This window comes from Quercus lobata, chromosome 8 (genome assembly GCF_001633185.2).
Source record: "Quercus lobata isolate SW786 chromosome 8, ValleyOak3.0 Primary Assembly, whole genome shotgun sequence".
Classification (NCBI taxonomy): Eukaryota; Viridiplantae; Streptophyta; class Magnoliopsida; order Fagales; family Fagaceae; genus Quercus; species Quercus lobata.
The window spans coordinates 26,648,276-26,662,034 of NC_044911.1; the positions used below are offsets into that span (position 1 = coordinate 26,648,276).

Genomic DNA, 13,759 nt, shown 5'->3' on the forward strand with positions numbered 1-13,759 from the left:
CGATAACAATTAACAGAAGCCTAACGGAGGACTAGATTGACAAAATCTGAAACTTAGAAGACTGAAATGACAAATTTAAAACTTAGAGGACTGAAATGATAAAAGTTGAAACTTAAGAGGGTCAGTTTTGGATTTTAGCCAAAATATTACGTATGCTATGAGTATAAAGCTAGGGGCAAAAGAGTAATCTCAGTGTATACCTATATATATCAATAATATGTTATATGTTAGTGTATACCTATATATATCATCCAGAGTAGTTTCTATTCCTGAGGAAGAGTATCACCGCCTCTTGTCTATGCATTCTAACTCTGCTGGGTTTGGTTCTACAGCTACCTTGGCTCACCAAGGTACTTCCATTGCTTGTCTTGCAACTCAGGAACCTTGGGTCATTGACCCAGGTACTATTGATCATATGACAGTTACCTCAAGTTTACTCTCTAATCTTGAGCACTCTAGTAGTCTTCCCAATGTTACTATGGCAGATGGCTCATCCACTACAGTTTCTGGTTTGGGCATTGCCAATCTCAGTCTTAATCTTTCTCTCTCTTCTTCTTATATATTCCCGATTTTCCTTTTAATCTATTGTTGATTAGTAAGCTTACTAAACTTTTGAATTGCGTTGCCATTTTTTTATCCACTCATTGTATCTTTCAGATCTTAAGACAAGGAAGATTCTTAGTGGAGGGCATGAAGCCGATGGACTTTATTCCTAGATCGGCGTGGTTTTCCAATTTAGTGGCTTCTTACTGTCTATCACCTCTTTAGCATCATTGTCGCATTGGCCATCCATCTCTCAAGAATTTGAAGTTGTTAATCCCGTGGTGTCATTAAATTGAGTCATTACAATGTGAAGCATGTCGTTTGGTTAAACACCATAAGGTGCCATTTGTGTCTAGGTGTGAGAGTCATGTTAGTAGTCCATTTCATTTAGTTCATTATGATATTTGAGGTCCAATAAACACTACCTCATTATTGGAATTTAGATATTTTGTCACTTTTGTTGATTATTCTAGGGTCACCTATCTTTATCTTATGAAAGAAAGGTCTGAATTGTACTCAATTTTCAAATCATTTTTTATGGAAATAAAGACTCAATTTAATGCTTCACTTCATATTTTTCGATCTGATAATGCTCGTGAATAGTTTCATACATCTTGTCTCAATTCTTTGATGACCATGGTATAATTCACTAATCTTCATGCCCCCATACTCCACAACAAAATGGGGTTGCTGAATGCAAAATGCGCCATTTGTTAGAGGTCACTCGTGCCTTATTGTTTCATAAGCATGTTCCCAAATCACATTGGAGTGATGTTGTTCTAATTGCATGCCAACTAATCAATCACATGCCATCCACTATTCTAGGTGGTCAGATCCCTTATATTGTGCTTTCTCCTAATTCACATTTATTTCATCTACCTCCTAAGATCTTTGGTTGTGTGTGCTCTATTCATATCTTAAGTCCAGGGATTGATAAACTTGATCCTAGATCAATTAAATGTGTTTTTCTTAGGTATTCTCGTACTCAGAAGGGATACTAATGTTATTCACCTACTCTTCTTCGTTGTCGTTTCACTAGTGCTGATGTCACATTTGATGAGTCTTAATAGTGGTAGTTCTTTTCTTTGTCTTCCTCGCTTACTGCCTGTATCTCTTGCTGAATCTCCTTCTCAGAAACCACTCCAGGTGTATCATTGTCGACAAAAACCTCCAACAAAGACTTTTCCCTGCCTAGTGACCTGCCTCATGATCCCAACTCTCTTCCAATTGCTTTGCACAAAAATTGTACCTCTCATCTTGTCTCTCAATTTTTCTTTTATGGTCATTTGTCTTCATCTCTCCATGCTTTTACCACGTCCTTGAATTCTATTGTTGTTCCTAAGTCTGTCTAGGAGGCTATGTCCATCCCTAGTAGGAAGTCTGCCATAGAGGCAGAAATGTCTACTCTGTCTGAAAATGTTACTTGGTCTTTAGTTACTCATCCTCCAAGGAAAAACTATTGTTGGCTGTCATTGGGTGTATACTGTGAGTACTTGCCTGATGGTTCTATTGCGTGTTTGAAGGCTCGCTTGGTTGCCAAAAGGTATACCCAGACATATGGTATTGACTATGCAGAGACATTCTCACCTGTTGCTAAAATATCTTTTGTTAGGATTTTGATCTCCTTGACTACTAATTTTGGCTGGCCAATATTTCAGTTAGACGTTAAAAATGTCTTCTTGAATGGTGATTTGAAGGAAGAGGTGTATATTGAGCAACCACTTGGTTTTGTTGCTTAGGGGGAGTCTGGAAAAGTGTGTAGGTTGAATAAGGTCATCTATGGTCTTAAACAGTCTACCAAAGCTTGGTTTGGTAAATTCAATAAAGCAATGTTAAAGTTTGGATTGCAGTGTTGCCATTCTGATCACTCTGTGTTTTCTCATACCTTTAAAAGAAAAATGATTTTATTGATATTATATATTGATGATATTAAAATCAATGGTTGACAAGAAAGGTATTGATGATTTGAAGAGATACCTACTAAACTCCTTTCGAACTAAAGATCTGGAAAACTTCATTATTTCATGGATATTGAGGTAGAACGATCTAAAGAAGGTATTAGTCTATCACAAAGAAAGTATGTGTTGTATATTTTGGATGAAACTGGTTTGTTAGGATCTAAACCAGTGGAGACTCCTATGGATCTAATGTCGAATTGTATGAAGATTAGGGAAAGCTGTAATCTAATCCTGAGAGATATAGTCATTTGGTTGGTAAACTAAACTATCTCACCATTACTTGTCTAGATATATCATTTGCAATCAGTTTTTTAAGCCATTATATGAAAGATCCTCGCTTTCCACATTGGGATGCAGTTATTCAAATTGTGAGGTATCTTAAAGCACATCTAGATCGTGGTCTTTTGTATAAAATTAATGGTCATCTACAGGTAGAAGCCTATATTGATGCTGATTAAGCAGGATCACCATCAAATAGAAAATACACTGCTAGGTATTGCACTTTTCTGGGAGGAAACCTAATTACTTGAAAAAGCAAGAAACAAACTGTTGTTGCCAGATCTAGTGCAGAGGCTGAGTATAAAGCCATGACACACACATCATGTGAGCTTATGTGGATTAAGCATTTACTTGAGGAATTAAAATTTGTTGTGAAGGTGCCTATGACTATGCATTGTGATAGTCAAGCAGCAATTCACATTGCCTCCAATCTTGTGTTTCATGAGAGAACCAAGCATAAAAAAGTAAATTGTCATATTACTAAGGAGAAAGTAGAAGATGGTGTAATTGCTACTCCATATGTTTCAACAAAAGTCCAAATTGATGATATGTTTAAAGCGTTATGTAAAACTCGTTTGGATTTATTATGTAACAAGCTAGGATTGCATGAAAATACTCTCCAGCTTTAGGGGGAGTGTTATGAGTATAAAGCTAGGGGCAAAAAAATAATCTTAGTGTATACTTATATATATCAATAATATGTTATATGTTAGGGTAATTTGAACAAACCCGACATATACGTTTTCTCCAAAACAATGTATATATATATATGAAGCATTACTCTATTTCTCAAGATTGTCTGTCTTTTCCTGTTTCTATATTTGCATTGCTCACCATCTCCAAAAGACAATTCCATTCTCATTTTGCAACTATTTTTTTCACTTGTTGAGATGCTATATCGTGATTGATGTACAACAATAATGTCAATGATATCCATGTGAAATTGATGTTCCACCAATCAGAATTTGCCATCCCAAAAAGTTGTAAAATTTTCCATGTCTCTAGCATTACTTCAGTCCTCATTTTGTTCTCTCCCTCTACTATATTCTTTTTTAAATTTTGGAGGGGGTGAGGGGGAGTTTAAACCTTTCATTTTTGTTATTTTTTCAGATTTATATAATATAAGCCATGCCAACTAGCTAAAATAATTTGTTCCCTGACCATAACATAATTTTTTCTGAATATATAATTTATTTCCACTTATCATTCAACTCACGGGCTGTCTGTAGCTGTTCATCCAACGAGATTTGTGTTTCATCATACATACCTGAAGATTCAATACTAGAAACCATTTCAGGCTGGCTATCCCCTAATGTTGGAACCAACTCTTCACAGGACAGCTTCGAAAATTGGTCCTGCAAACTACTTCCTTGGTTTTCACCTACTTGCCCATTCTTGACTTCTGTTATCCTGTTGTCCAATTCAGCACCATCTTCATTAGTGCCACAGTTTGCATTAGACTTCTTTGCAGACAGAATGATTCCCATCTTAGCACCATCTTTACATTCCTCCAAATTCCCACCCACAAGTCTGATTTCCATTTCAGCACCAACTTCAACTGTGAAGCAGATTTCATCAGATTGTTGTAAAGACACGATCCCCATTTCAGCACCAACTTCTAATTCCTGTAAATTGTTGCCTTCAACAAGTCTGTACTCTGTTTCAGTACCAACTTCGACAGTGCAGCAGGTTGCATTAGATTGTTGTAAAGACTCGATCCCCATTTCGGCACCAACTTTTAATTCCTGCAAATTGTTGCCTTCAACAATTCTATACTCCGTTTCGGCACCAACTTCAATGGTGCAGCAGGTTGCATCAGATTGCTGTACAGACTCAATCTCTGTTTCAGCACCAACTTTTAACTCCTGCAAACTGTCGCCTTCCACAAGTCTGTTCTCTGTTTCAGCACCAACTTCAACAGTGCAGCAGGTTGCATCAGATTGCTGTACAGACACGATTGCTGTTTCAGCACCAACTTTTAATTCCTCCAAATTGTTGCCTTCCACAAATCTGTTCCAGGTTGCATCAGATTGCTGTATAGACTCAATCTCTGTTTCAGCACCAACTTTGAATTCCTGCAAACTGTTGCCTTCGACAAATCTATTCTCCGTTTCAACACCAACTTTGACAGTGCAGCAGGTTGCATCAGATTGCTGTACAGACTCAATCTCTGTTTCAGCACCAACTTTTAAATCCTGCAAATTGTTGCCTTCCACAAGTCTGATTTCAGTTTCAGCACCAACTAGGTTAGCACAAGAGTTTCCCTCAGACTGCTGTACAGACTCCATCATAGGCTCACCTCCAGAATGAATACCAAGTTTAGCTGATTCTTTCATTCCTATTGACGATATATCTACTTGTCCTGTATCACCATCATCGATTGCCATTTTACCATCAGCTTCAAATTCGTGCAAATTCTTTCCATTGGTTATTTCGATTATCAATTTAGCACCAACTTGGTTAGTGCCAGAACTTCCATCAGATTGCTGTAGGAACTCTGCCATGGGCTTTCCTTTGGAACAAGTATCTACTTTTGTTGATTCCTCTGTTCGTAAAGGCGATTTATCACCTGGTCCTTCATCACCCAAGAATTAAATTAAACTCTCAAAAAATTTAAATGCCAACATGAATGAAGTAATACAAAGAGAAGAGGAAACACTCACCAGAATGTCCATCTGCCTTTTGATTTTCGCACAAGGGTTTTTTGAGCAAAACTGTTCCAGGAAAAACCATCAAGTTGATCTTATTCAGACTTTTCTTTTCATTGTCTTCCAATGGTATGAAGCCAAAACCCTCTGTCCATGTGTCCACTAAATTCGGAATGGCAGATATCACAAGCTTTTCCACCTTGAAAGATGCTAGCATCTAGAGAACCATGCCGCCACGGACAAACAATATCACAAAGAAGCAAATAGGAAAACTCGATATGAAGAAAATGTGTGGGAATACTGAACTTTAAATTGATCTCTGATCTACATTCTATACAATGACTGGAGTTTTAGTTCTGAAAGTTTATACCTTGTGCAGAAAACTAAAGATGGTATGTTCTACTCATAGGTTGTAGCAGAATATAGTGGAATCTGGAAATATAAAACTACAAAAGTTCACTCCCATAAGCTATGGAGATCTCTTACCAAGAAAAATAAAAGGGGAAGAAGAAAGAAAGGGGATGAGGGGGTTGGGGAAGAGAGAGAGAGAGAGAGAGAGAGAGAAGGGAGGGGGGAGCAACACAGATGGCCTCAACTTTTTAAATATATTAGGAAACTATGTCTTATTTTTTTTGTCCTTATCTTATTAGGAAACTTTGTAAGGTACTTATAAGACAGTCGAGAAACAAAATGCTGTTTAAAACTTAAAAGGAAGTATTAAAATATCTTCTTCATGGAAAAGAAGAAAAAAGATTCATAACTTAATACCATCAAGAACCATAAAGTTCAAGATCACTTACCAAAAAAAAAAAAAGAGCCACAGTTCAAATAAATATTTGGGATGTGCAAACCTCATCCCAAGTAATATTTGGGCAATCGATAAAAGCCAGTTACTACAAAAACTGTCCAATATATTCACAGTAAAGAACAAATTTTTACCTCTTCAATAGCAGTCACAAGGCGTCGACACATTCCCTGGCGGCGGTATTGACTGCAAGTTGCAATAAGAGGCATCTCTGCAACTGTAGTTCCATGGACCCTGTAAATAGATAAAGGTCAGGAAAAACCAACAGTAAACTGGAAGCAAACAGGCACCCTCCAAAAAACTAAAATTTCAAAAGTTGAAAATTCATAATATAATGGACTTTCACTTAAGGAAGAATTGAAAACAGAAAAGAACATGGGAAGAATTCTAGAATTTCATCTATCTATACATCATGGGAAACTGCAATAGCATATCCTCAAATATCATGTTATCAGGAAGAAAGATAATTCAAAACATTCTTTCAGTAGACAGTCTAGCAGTGAATAATATATTTTTAAAATAAACAGATAGCAAAAGAAATATGTCAGAAGCATTAAACATTAATAACTACTAATCATATCAAAGGGTGTGAATGATAATACATTAAGGGTGTGATTGATGATCGAAGCATATGGAAAGATTCCATTACATCTTTTTTCAAGAATTTTAAAAAAATAAATAAGGACTACTATCAGCTAAACTAAACCAATGTTAATAGTAATAGATGCCATTTACATATAAAATGATTGCTTTCTTTGTAATCTAATAAGTCAATAGCATATTGTTCAGCAAAATAAAATAATAATAAAAGCCAATAGCATATTGTTACTCAGGATCTTCATAGGACATTGTTTACATATAGCAAAATGTCTCAGTTATATGATCTAGAAAATCCACTTACAAGGGCATATATATTCATACTACCTGATGGATGCTACAGAAATTAGCACATCATCTTTCTCTAGGACCACTGAGTAAAATCCATGAAAATTTAGACGTGCAAAATCTGACCTGAAGATCACAGAGAAAAAACAACTATTAAAATACGTTGTTTAAGTCAAAATTATATTCTCTAACACCCGAATTCAATAAATCATGAAACACCTCTTCTGCCCAGCATTCTTGTAGGAGCCTCCTCCGCCCAAAAGCCAGCCAGAGAAGAAAGAAAAATATGATAACAAGTCTGATGAATGATGAAGGAAGATGGCACATGGATGAACCAAAAATAGCAGAGATGGCAGTAACCTATGTTCAGGAGAATTACACTAGTTCGGATTCCAACAAAATAGACAAGTCGGTTGGAGTAGTTAGCGAAGTGGTTACAACAGTCATGAGCACTAGAACTACAATGATTTGAGTATATGAGGTATTTAACTGAGATGGACAGAATCAGAGGGAGGGACCAAATTGACAATGATATCAAACATTAAGATTGACTGTACAAAAATTAAAACGTTAAGGACCGAATTGACAACAACCTCAAACTAAAGGCGATCAAAGTGTAATTTGCCCTAAAATTATTGTATTACCATGCAGAAACCATAACAAGGGCAGAAAGGAGCAGCAGAGAAATGGAAAGAAAAATAAAATAAAATAATAATAATAATAATAATATGAAGAGACAAAAAAACTGAAAATTAGACTATTCAAGTCACTCACCCCCAATTGTACAAAACATGGGGTATCATGTCTATCCCTGTTCTTGGATCCACCATGGAAAGAAAGCATTCCTCCATGATAGAAAGAGCAACAGCTAATCTTGAATTGCATTCTGCCTTAAGTGCAAAACGCTGGGCAGAATGCACCTTCTGATCGTCATGTATGCATCTAAGAAGCATCCATGAAAAACCATCAGCAACATGATTGATGAGCCCAACACGAGACTGAAGACCTGAATAAACCTGCACATACCAGTGAATTCTTAAAAATTTAATATTATTTAGACTAATAAAATGACTAAATTATATGAAATTACTGTTACTGGATGGAAGAAAAGAGATCCATAGGCACAAAGCAATCTCCTAAGTAGATTTACCACAGTAGCCACATAAAATTAAGCAGTCATGCACAGCATTAGTGCATTAACTTATCTCCTTCTAGTGGAAGAAACAACTCATTTCCAAAAGATAGTTATATCTCTTTTGGGTTTGAACACAGCAGGAAACTGAAGTCAAAGATAAGGGCATCTTTCACTAATGCAGGAAAACTCATAGGAAAATTGTCAAACTTCCTCCCTTTCTAAGTCAATAGAGAAGTTCTTTTCTTTCGATGAAAAAAAAAATTGATAGAGAATAAAAGGCACATGGGGCAAGGGCACAAGGAAATATGTAAGAAGAAGGAATTATACTGCTTTCAGGATACTATTAAAGTTTATACACAGTTACCTTTGGGTAAATGTAATAAATATGGTAAAAACGTCACAACTACAACAAGAATTATAAAACACACAAATTGCAAGCAGAAACAAACTAATAAGAATTATCTTTCTGACAATCATAGTCACTCAAATTTTTGCAACTGCTCATTAAAAGTAAACAAAGACACAATAAATCTCCCTAATAAAAGAAGACAACGTCATGCTTCTAGATACTATCTTTGCAACATAGTTCTGTGCTTCTTGGTTCTTTACATGTTTCAATTTCTTTTTCTTTTCTTTTTTTAAATTTTTTATGATAGAACTATTCATTATGGTTTTCTTAGATATAAAGCTTCTTCACTGAGTGCTAATTAGTTCCCAACTGTAGATTCAGAGGTCTCTGATATAAATGGTCATGATGCAGTTCGTGTTGAAGGTATCATGGCTCAAGCCTCTGATAAAGGTTCTGAGTAAGTGGTTCTTGCATCTGTGCTTCTCCATGCCTCTTTTATTCTTACATATGGATTTTTCCTAAACGCCAACTGAAATCATATACTTAATCACTGCATGTTCAGGGTAGAAACATGTGAGAGGCCCGGCTACCTCAAATTAGTCAGAAATATTGTTCTCGGTTTTTTTACTTCTGTTTTTGGATCGGTATGGGTGGATTTCGCAGTTTTTTTATTGAATCAAAGTTGTTTCAGTTGATGGTTGAGGAAGGGGGGAACTTTTTCTCCCTTAAGATTTTCGAAAGGGGGAAGTATTTCATGCAATCAGTTTTTATGGGTAAGAATGCAGCACGTTGGTTATTGCATAGCTTGGAACACACGGTGATTGGGGTTAACCCCAAACACTTCTTCACGTTCAGGGAAGGAGACACTGCCTACACAGTGCAACGGGGTTCTAATTCATTTGGCCAATATTTGTTAGTAACAGAGCTCAAAGTAGGCGGGATGAGAAGATCTATCATTATTCCTGCAAGCAAGGTACTACAAGGTTGGAGGGCCTTTGGGATTGAATTAAGGAGAATGTTGGAACCTTCCCATTATGCGTTAGGTGGTCCAAAAGCTTTACTGTACAAGCCGAAGGTGAGTTCTGAGATTCACCCTTCTCGGTCCTTTGTTGAAACGGTAAAAGATTCTTTGCAAGTAAGGAAGCATACGCAGCAGCCCTCCATTAGAGAGAAGGACAAGTTTCAAGCAGTAGAGAACACAGTGCTGCCTCAGAGAGAAGAACCTTGTAATCAGGTGGTGGCTATTGAAGTTCCGGCTGAAAACACTATTCCGATTGACATGGGTGGTGTGGAGAGGAGAGACTTTGGTATTAATGGGGAGACTAAGATTAAGGAGAAATTTCAGGAACAAAATAAATTCAGATATCCTTGGTATAATTTGAATTTGAAAGACGTTGAGTCTGGAAGGGAGAGTAAAGTTAGGAGGTCTAGCTGGTTGGGGAAAGGTTTGACTGTGGAAGTAAATGAGTTTGGAAAGAGGCGGGTATCTTGGCTACGTTATAGGGGTGATAAGCAAAGTACAAAGTGGGTAGCACGTGGGGCCAATTCTGCCCAGGATGATATTAAAGGAGTGGACCTTTGGCCTTCAGAAGCCCATGTACCTAGGCTGGGTAGTACTAAGAGTTGCTCAGGCCCACTGTTGACAAGCCCGTTTACTTTTGAGGCAGGGGATTGTTCCAAGCAACCCCAAAAGAATCCCAGCCCAGTTATTACGGGCCCAAAGGTCGCGGAAGGCAATATTGTGTCACAGTCCTCTGGCCCGAGCTCAAATTTGAGTGGCACGAACTCTACGGTGCACCCTGTGAGTTCTGCGACTGCTTTCCTACCACCAAGGAGGATGGCGAGTCCTCCGATGGTCACTTTGGGCTCAAGGTCTGCCGTACCGGTACCGGAAGTCTCAAGAGGGAGTGGGTTTAGCGATCCGGTGAGTCCGAGCTGGCTTACCCAGCCTCACACCTTGCCGATATTGACAGAGGAACTGGCCCAGGCTGCATGCGAGCTGGGTTCGTCATCCTCAGCACCGATATGTGCTTCTTTGGAGCCGGCGGAGGCGGTGGTGCTGTCGTTTGGGGACACGACAGAAAATCTGGTGGTGAATCAGTCATCTCTGGCTGAGACGAAGGATGAGGATAAGGAATCTTTGGGTCCGGAGGAAAGGGTGACAGTACAAGAGTCTGATGATGTTAAGGGGGTATTTCATTCTTGTCCCACTATTAGGGAATTGGTAGGTGATTTGGATAAATCATGGGGTAACTCAAAAGAGTGGATGCTTAGATTGCGTGATGGTCGGCAAATAGTGCTTCCTCTGTCTCTATATCGATCTCCAGAGAGTATGTCGGACTGCTCAGCCACAGATATAGAGACTGTAACAGGTAATGATTCTTTTATCAATGAAGGTCAGATAGTTAGCTGGGCAGAGGAGTGTGATGGGTTAGTAGATTCTTTGTCTATTGTTACTGGGTCAGAGGATGAGAGGTGGGAACTTGATGAGAGGTCGATGACTTGGGAGTGTAGTGGCAAGCCTTTAGTTGTGGTACCTCTGGCCACAGAAGTTCCCTTGGAGTTGGAGTATTGTTCTGAGCTGGGGGTTGGGTGTAAGGAGTCGAAGATGGTAGATAGTAGTCATTTATTATAATGGGTATCCAATCGGATTAAGGCTTTTAGGAAATCAGTGGGCACTTCTTTGGAAGGTTTTGAGGAGCAAATTACGGGATTGTTGTTAGCTATAGAGGCCAGGAAAAAGAATAGAAAGCTTCATGCAATAGATGATCAAATGAAGCAGGGCAAGTCGGGGCAGAAAGGTCAGCGAGAGTTGAAAAATTTATTGACCTCTTTGAATGTTGAGGCTGGTTCAACGAAGTCTAGGACTGTAAGTAAGGAGAGGGCTGTGGTGGTTCATCAATGAATTTGAAGATTATTTCTTGGAATGTTAGAGGGCTGAATGATAGGGATAAAAGGTTACGGGTTCGAAATTTGGTTAGGAAATGGGGGCCAGATGTTATTTGCCTTCAAGAAACTAAAATGGAGTTAATAACTAGAGCCGTGATTTGCAGTTTGTGGGGTGGTCAACATGTGGATTGGTCTTATCTAGGCTCTTGTGGAGCTTCTGGAGGGGTGCTTCTGATGTGGGATACAAGGGTGGTGAATAAAGTGGAGGAAGCAGTGGGGCGATTTTCGGTTTCTTGTAAATTTACAAGTGTGTGTGACCAGTTTGTATGGGCGTTTACCGGCGTATATGGTCCTAATTCTTCAAGAGACAGAAGGTTTTTATGGGAGGAATTATTTGGTTTGAGCAGTTGGTGGAATGTTCCATGGTGTGTGGGTGGTGACTTTAATGTGGTAAGATTCCCTTCTGAGCGCTCTGGTTCTACCTCTTTTACTGCTGCTATGCAGGACTTCTCCCATTTTATTTCTGAGAAAGGCCTCATTGATATTCCGCTTCAAGGGGGAGACTTCACTTGGGCTAATTCTCGTGAAGTTGCTTCGAAGGCTAGGCTGGACAGATTTTTATTTTCTGCAGATTGGGAGGATAAGTTTCCATCTGTCTCTCAACGACGCATGCCTAGGCTGTTATCTGATCACTTCCCGATTGCTCTTGAAGGTGGTTCTTTTCAAAGAGGTAGGAGGCCATTTAGATTTGAGAATATGTGGCTTAAAGATGAGGGTTTTGTGGAGAAGGTGCGATCTTGGTGGGATTCTTATAATGTCCTAGGAGTTCCGAGTTTTGTTTTGGCCAATAAACTGAAAATCTTGAAAAATGATTTGAAAAAATGGAATGTGGAGGTTTTTGGACATGTTGAGGATCGGGTGAGAAAATTGTGGAAAGATCTTAGTGATTTAGAGATGATTGAGGAAAGTCGTATTTTATTGGAGGAGGAAAGGCTGCAATTGGAGAGAGTTCGAGGTGATTTAGAAAAAGTGATTTTGATGGAGGAAATCTGTTGGAGGCAGAAGTCTAGAGTCCTGTGTATTAGAGAAGGAGACAGGAATACCAAGTTCTTTCATCGTATAGCTAATTCTCATAGGAGGGTTAATTCTATTGATAGGCTTATGGTGGATGGGGAGTTATCTTCGGACCCGGTAGCTATAGCAAACTGTATCTCTCAGTTCTATAGGCAGCTTTATATTGAGGATGTGGCTCATAGACCTGTCCTAGATGAAGTGGACTTTTCTAGTATCTCAGTGGAAGATGCAAGTTGGCTAGATCGGCCTTTTGAGGAGGAAGAGGTGTTTGGGGTGATTAATGATTTTAATGGTGATAAGGCACCTGGCCCAGATGGCTTTTCTATGGCATTCTTTCAATCTTGTTGGTATGTTTTGAAAACAGAAATTATGGCTGTATTCCACAACTTTCATACTCAGGCAGTGTTTGAGAAGAGTCTTAATGCATCGTTTCTTGCCCTTATTCCCAAGAAAGTGGATGCTGTGGAGGTTAAGGACTTTCGGCCTATTAGCTTAGTTGGGGGGGTTTATAAGATTATTTCTAAGGTGTTGGCTAATCGGCTTCGTAGGGTGGCGCATGGGGTTATTTCAAATTCACAAAATGCTTTTGTGAAGGGCAGACAGATTTTGGACTCCATATTGATTGCTTCTGAATGTATTGATAGCAGATTGAAGTCAGGAGTTCCAGGTGTGTTGTGCAAATTGGATGTGGAGAAGGCGTATGATCATGTGAGTTGGGATTTTTTAATGTATATGCTTCAGCGTTGTGGTTTCTCAGAAAGATGGAGAAAATGGATTAGGTATTGCATTTCAACTGTAAAGTTTTCCATTCTGATCAATGGTAGTCCATCTGATTTCTTTGGAAGTTCTAGGGGGCTTCGACAAGGGGATCCATTATCTCCATTGTTGTTTGATATTGTGATGGAGGCATTAAGTCGTATGTTGGATGTGGCTGCCTCCGCTGGGCAATTCTCAGGCTTCTCTGTGGGTAGTACGGCTGGTCCATCAGTGTTGGTGTCTCATCTTTTATTTGCAGATGACACGTTGATTTTTTGTGATGCTGATCTTTCCCAGATTGCTAATTTGAGGGCGATTCTTGCTAGATTTGAGGAAGTATCAGGGCTTCGCATTAATTTGGGAAAATCTGAGTTAGCACCTGTTGGTGGGGTGCTTAATTTGGAGGCTTTGGTTGGTCTGTTGGGGTGTGGGCAGTCT

The 13,759-nt window shown here is 38.8% G+C and overlaps 1 protein-coding gene across 3 annotated transcripts in view; it reads right to left on the reverse strand.

Moving 5' to 3' along the window:
* Positions 1 to 3,916: 3,916 nt before the first annotated feature.
* The window catches only part of LOC115955720 (increased DNA methylation 1), a 32,210-nt gene continuing 22,367 nt past the window's right edge, over positions 3,917 to 13,759 (reverse strand). For 2 of the 3 annotated variants that reach the window (XM_031073992.1, XM_031073991.1), the window contains 5 exons: positions 7,893 to 8,134; positions 7,158 to 7,244; positions 6,368 to 6,467; positions 5,444 to 5,645; positions 3,917 to 5,355 (listed from right to left, as the gene is read on the reverse strand). In XM_031073992.1, the coding sequence (XP_030929852.1) occupies positions 3,971 to 5,355; positions 5,444 to 5,645; positions 6,368 to 6,467; positions 7,158 to 7,244; positions 7,893 to 8,134 (2,016 nt within the window). In that variant the 3' untranslated portion in view covers positions 3,917 to 3,970. The remainder of the gene's footprint in view (positions 5,356 to 5,443; positions 5,646 to 6,367; positions 6,468 to 7,157; positions 7,245 to 7,892; positions 8,135 to 13,759) is intronic. The other variant, XM_031073993.1, reaches the window with a different exon arrangement.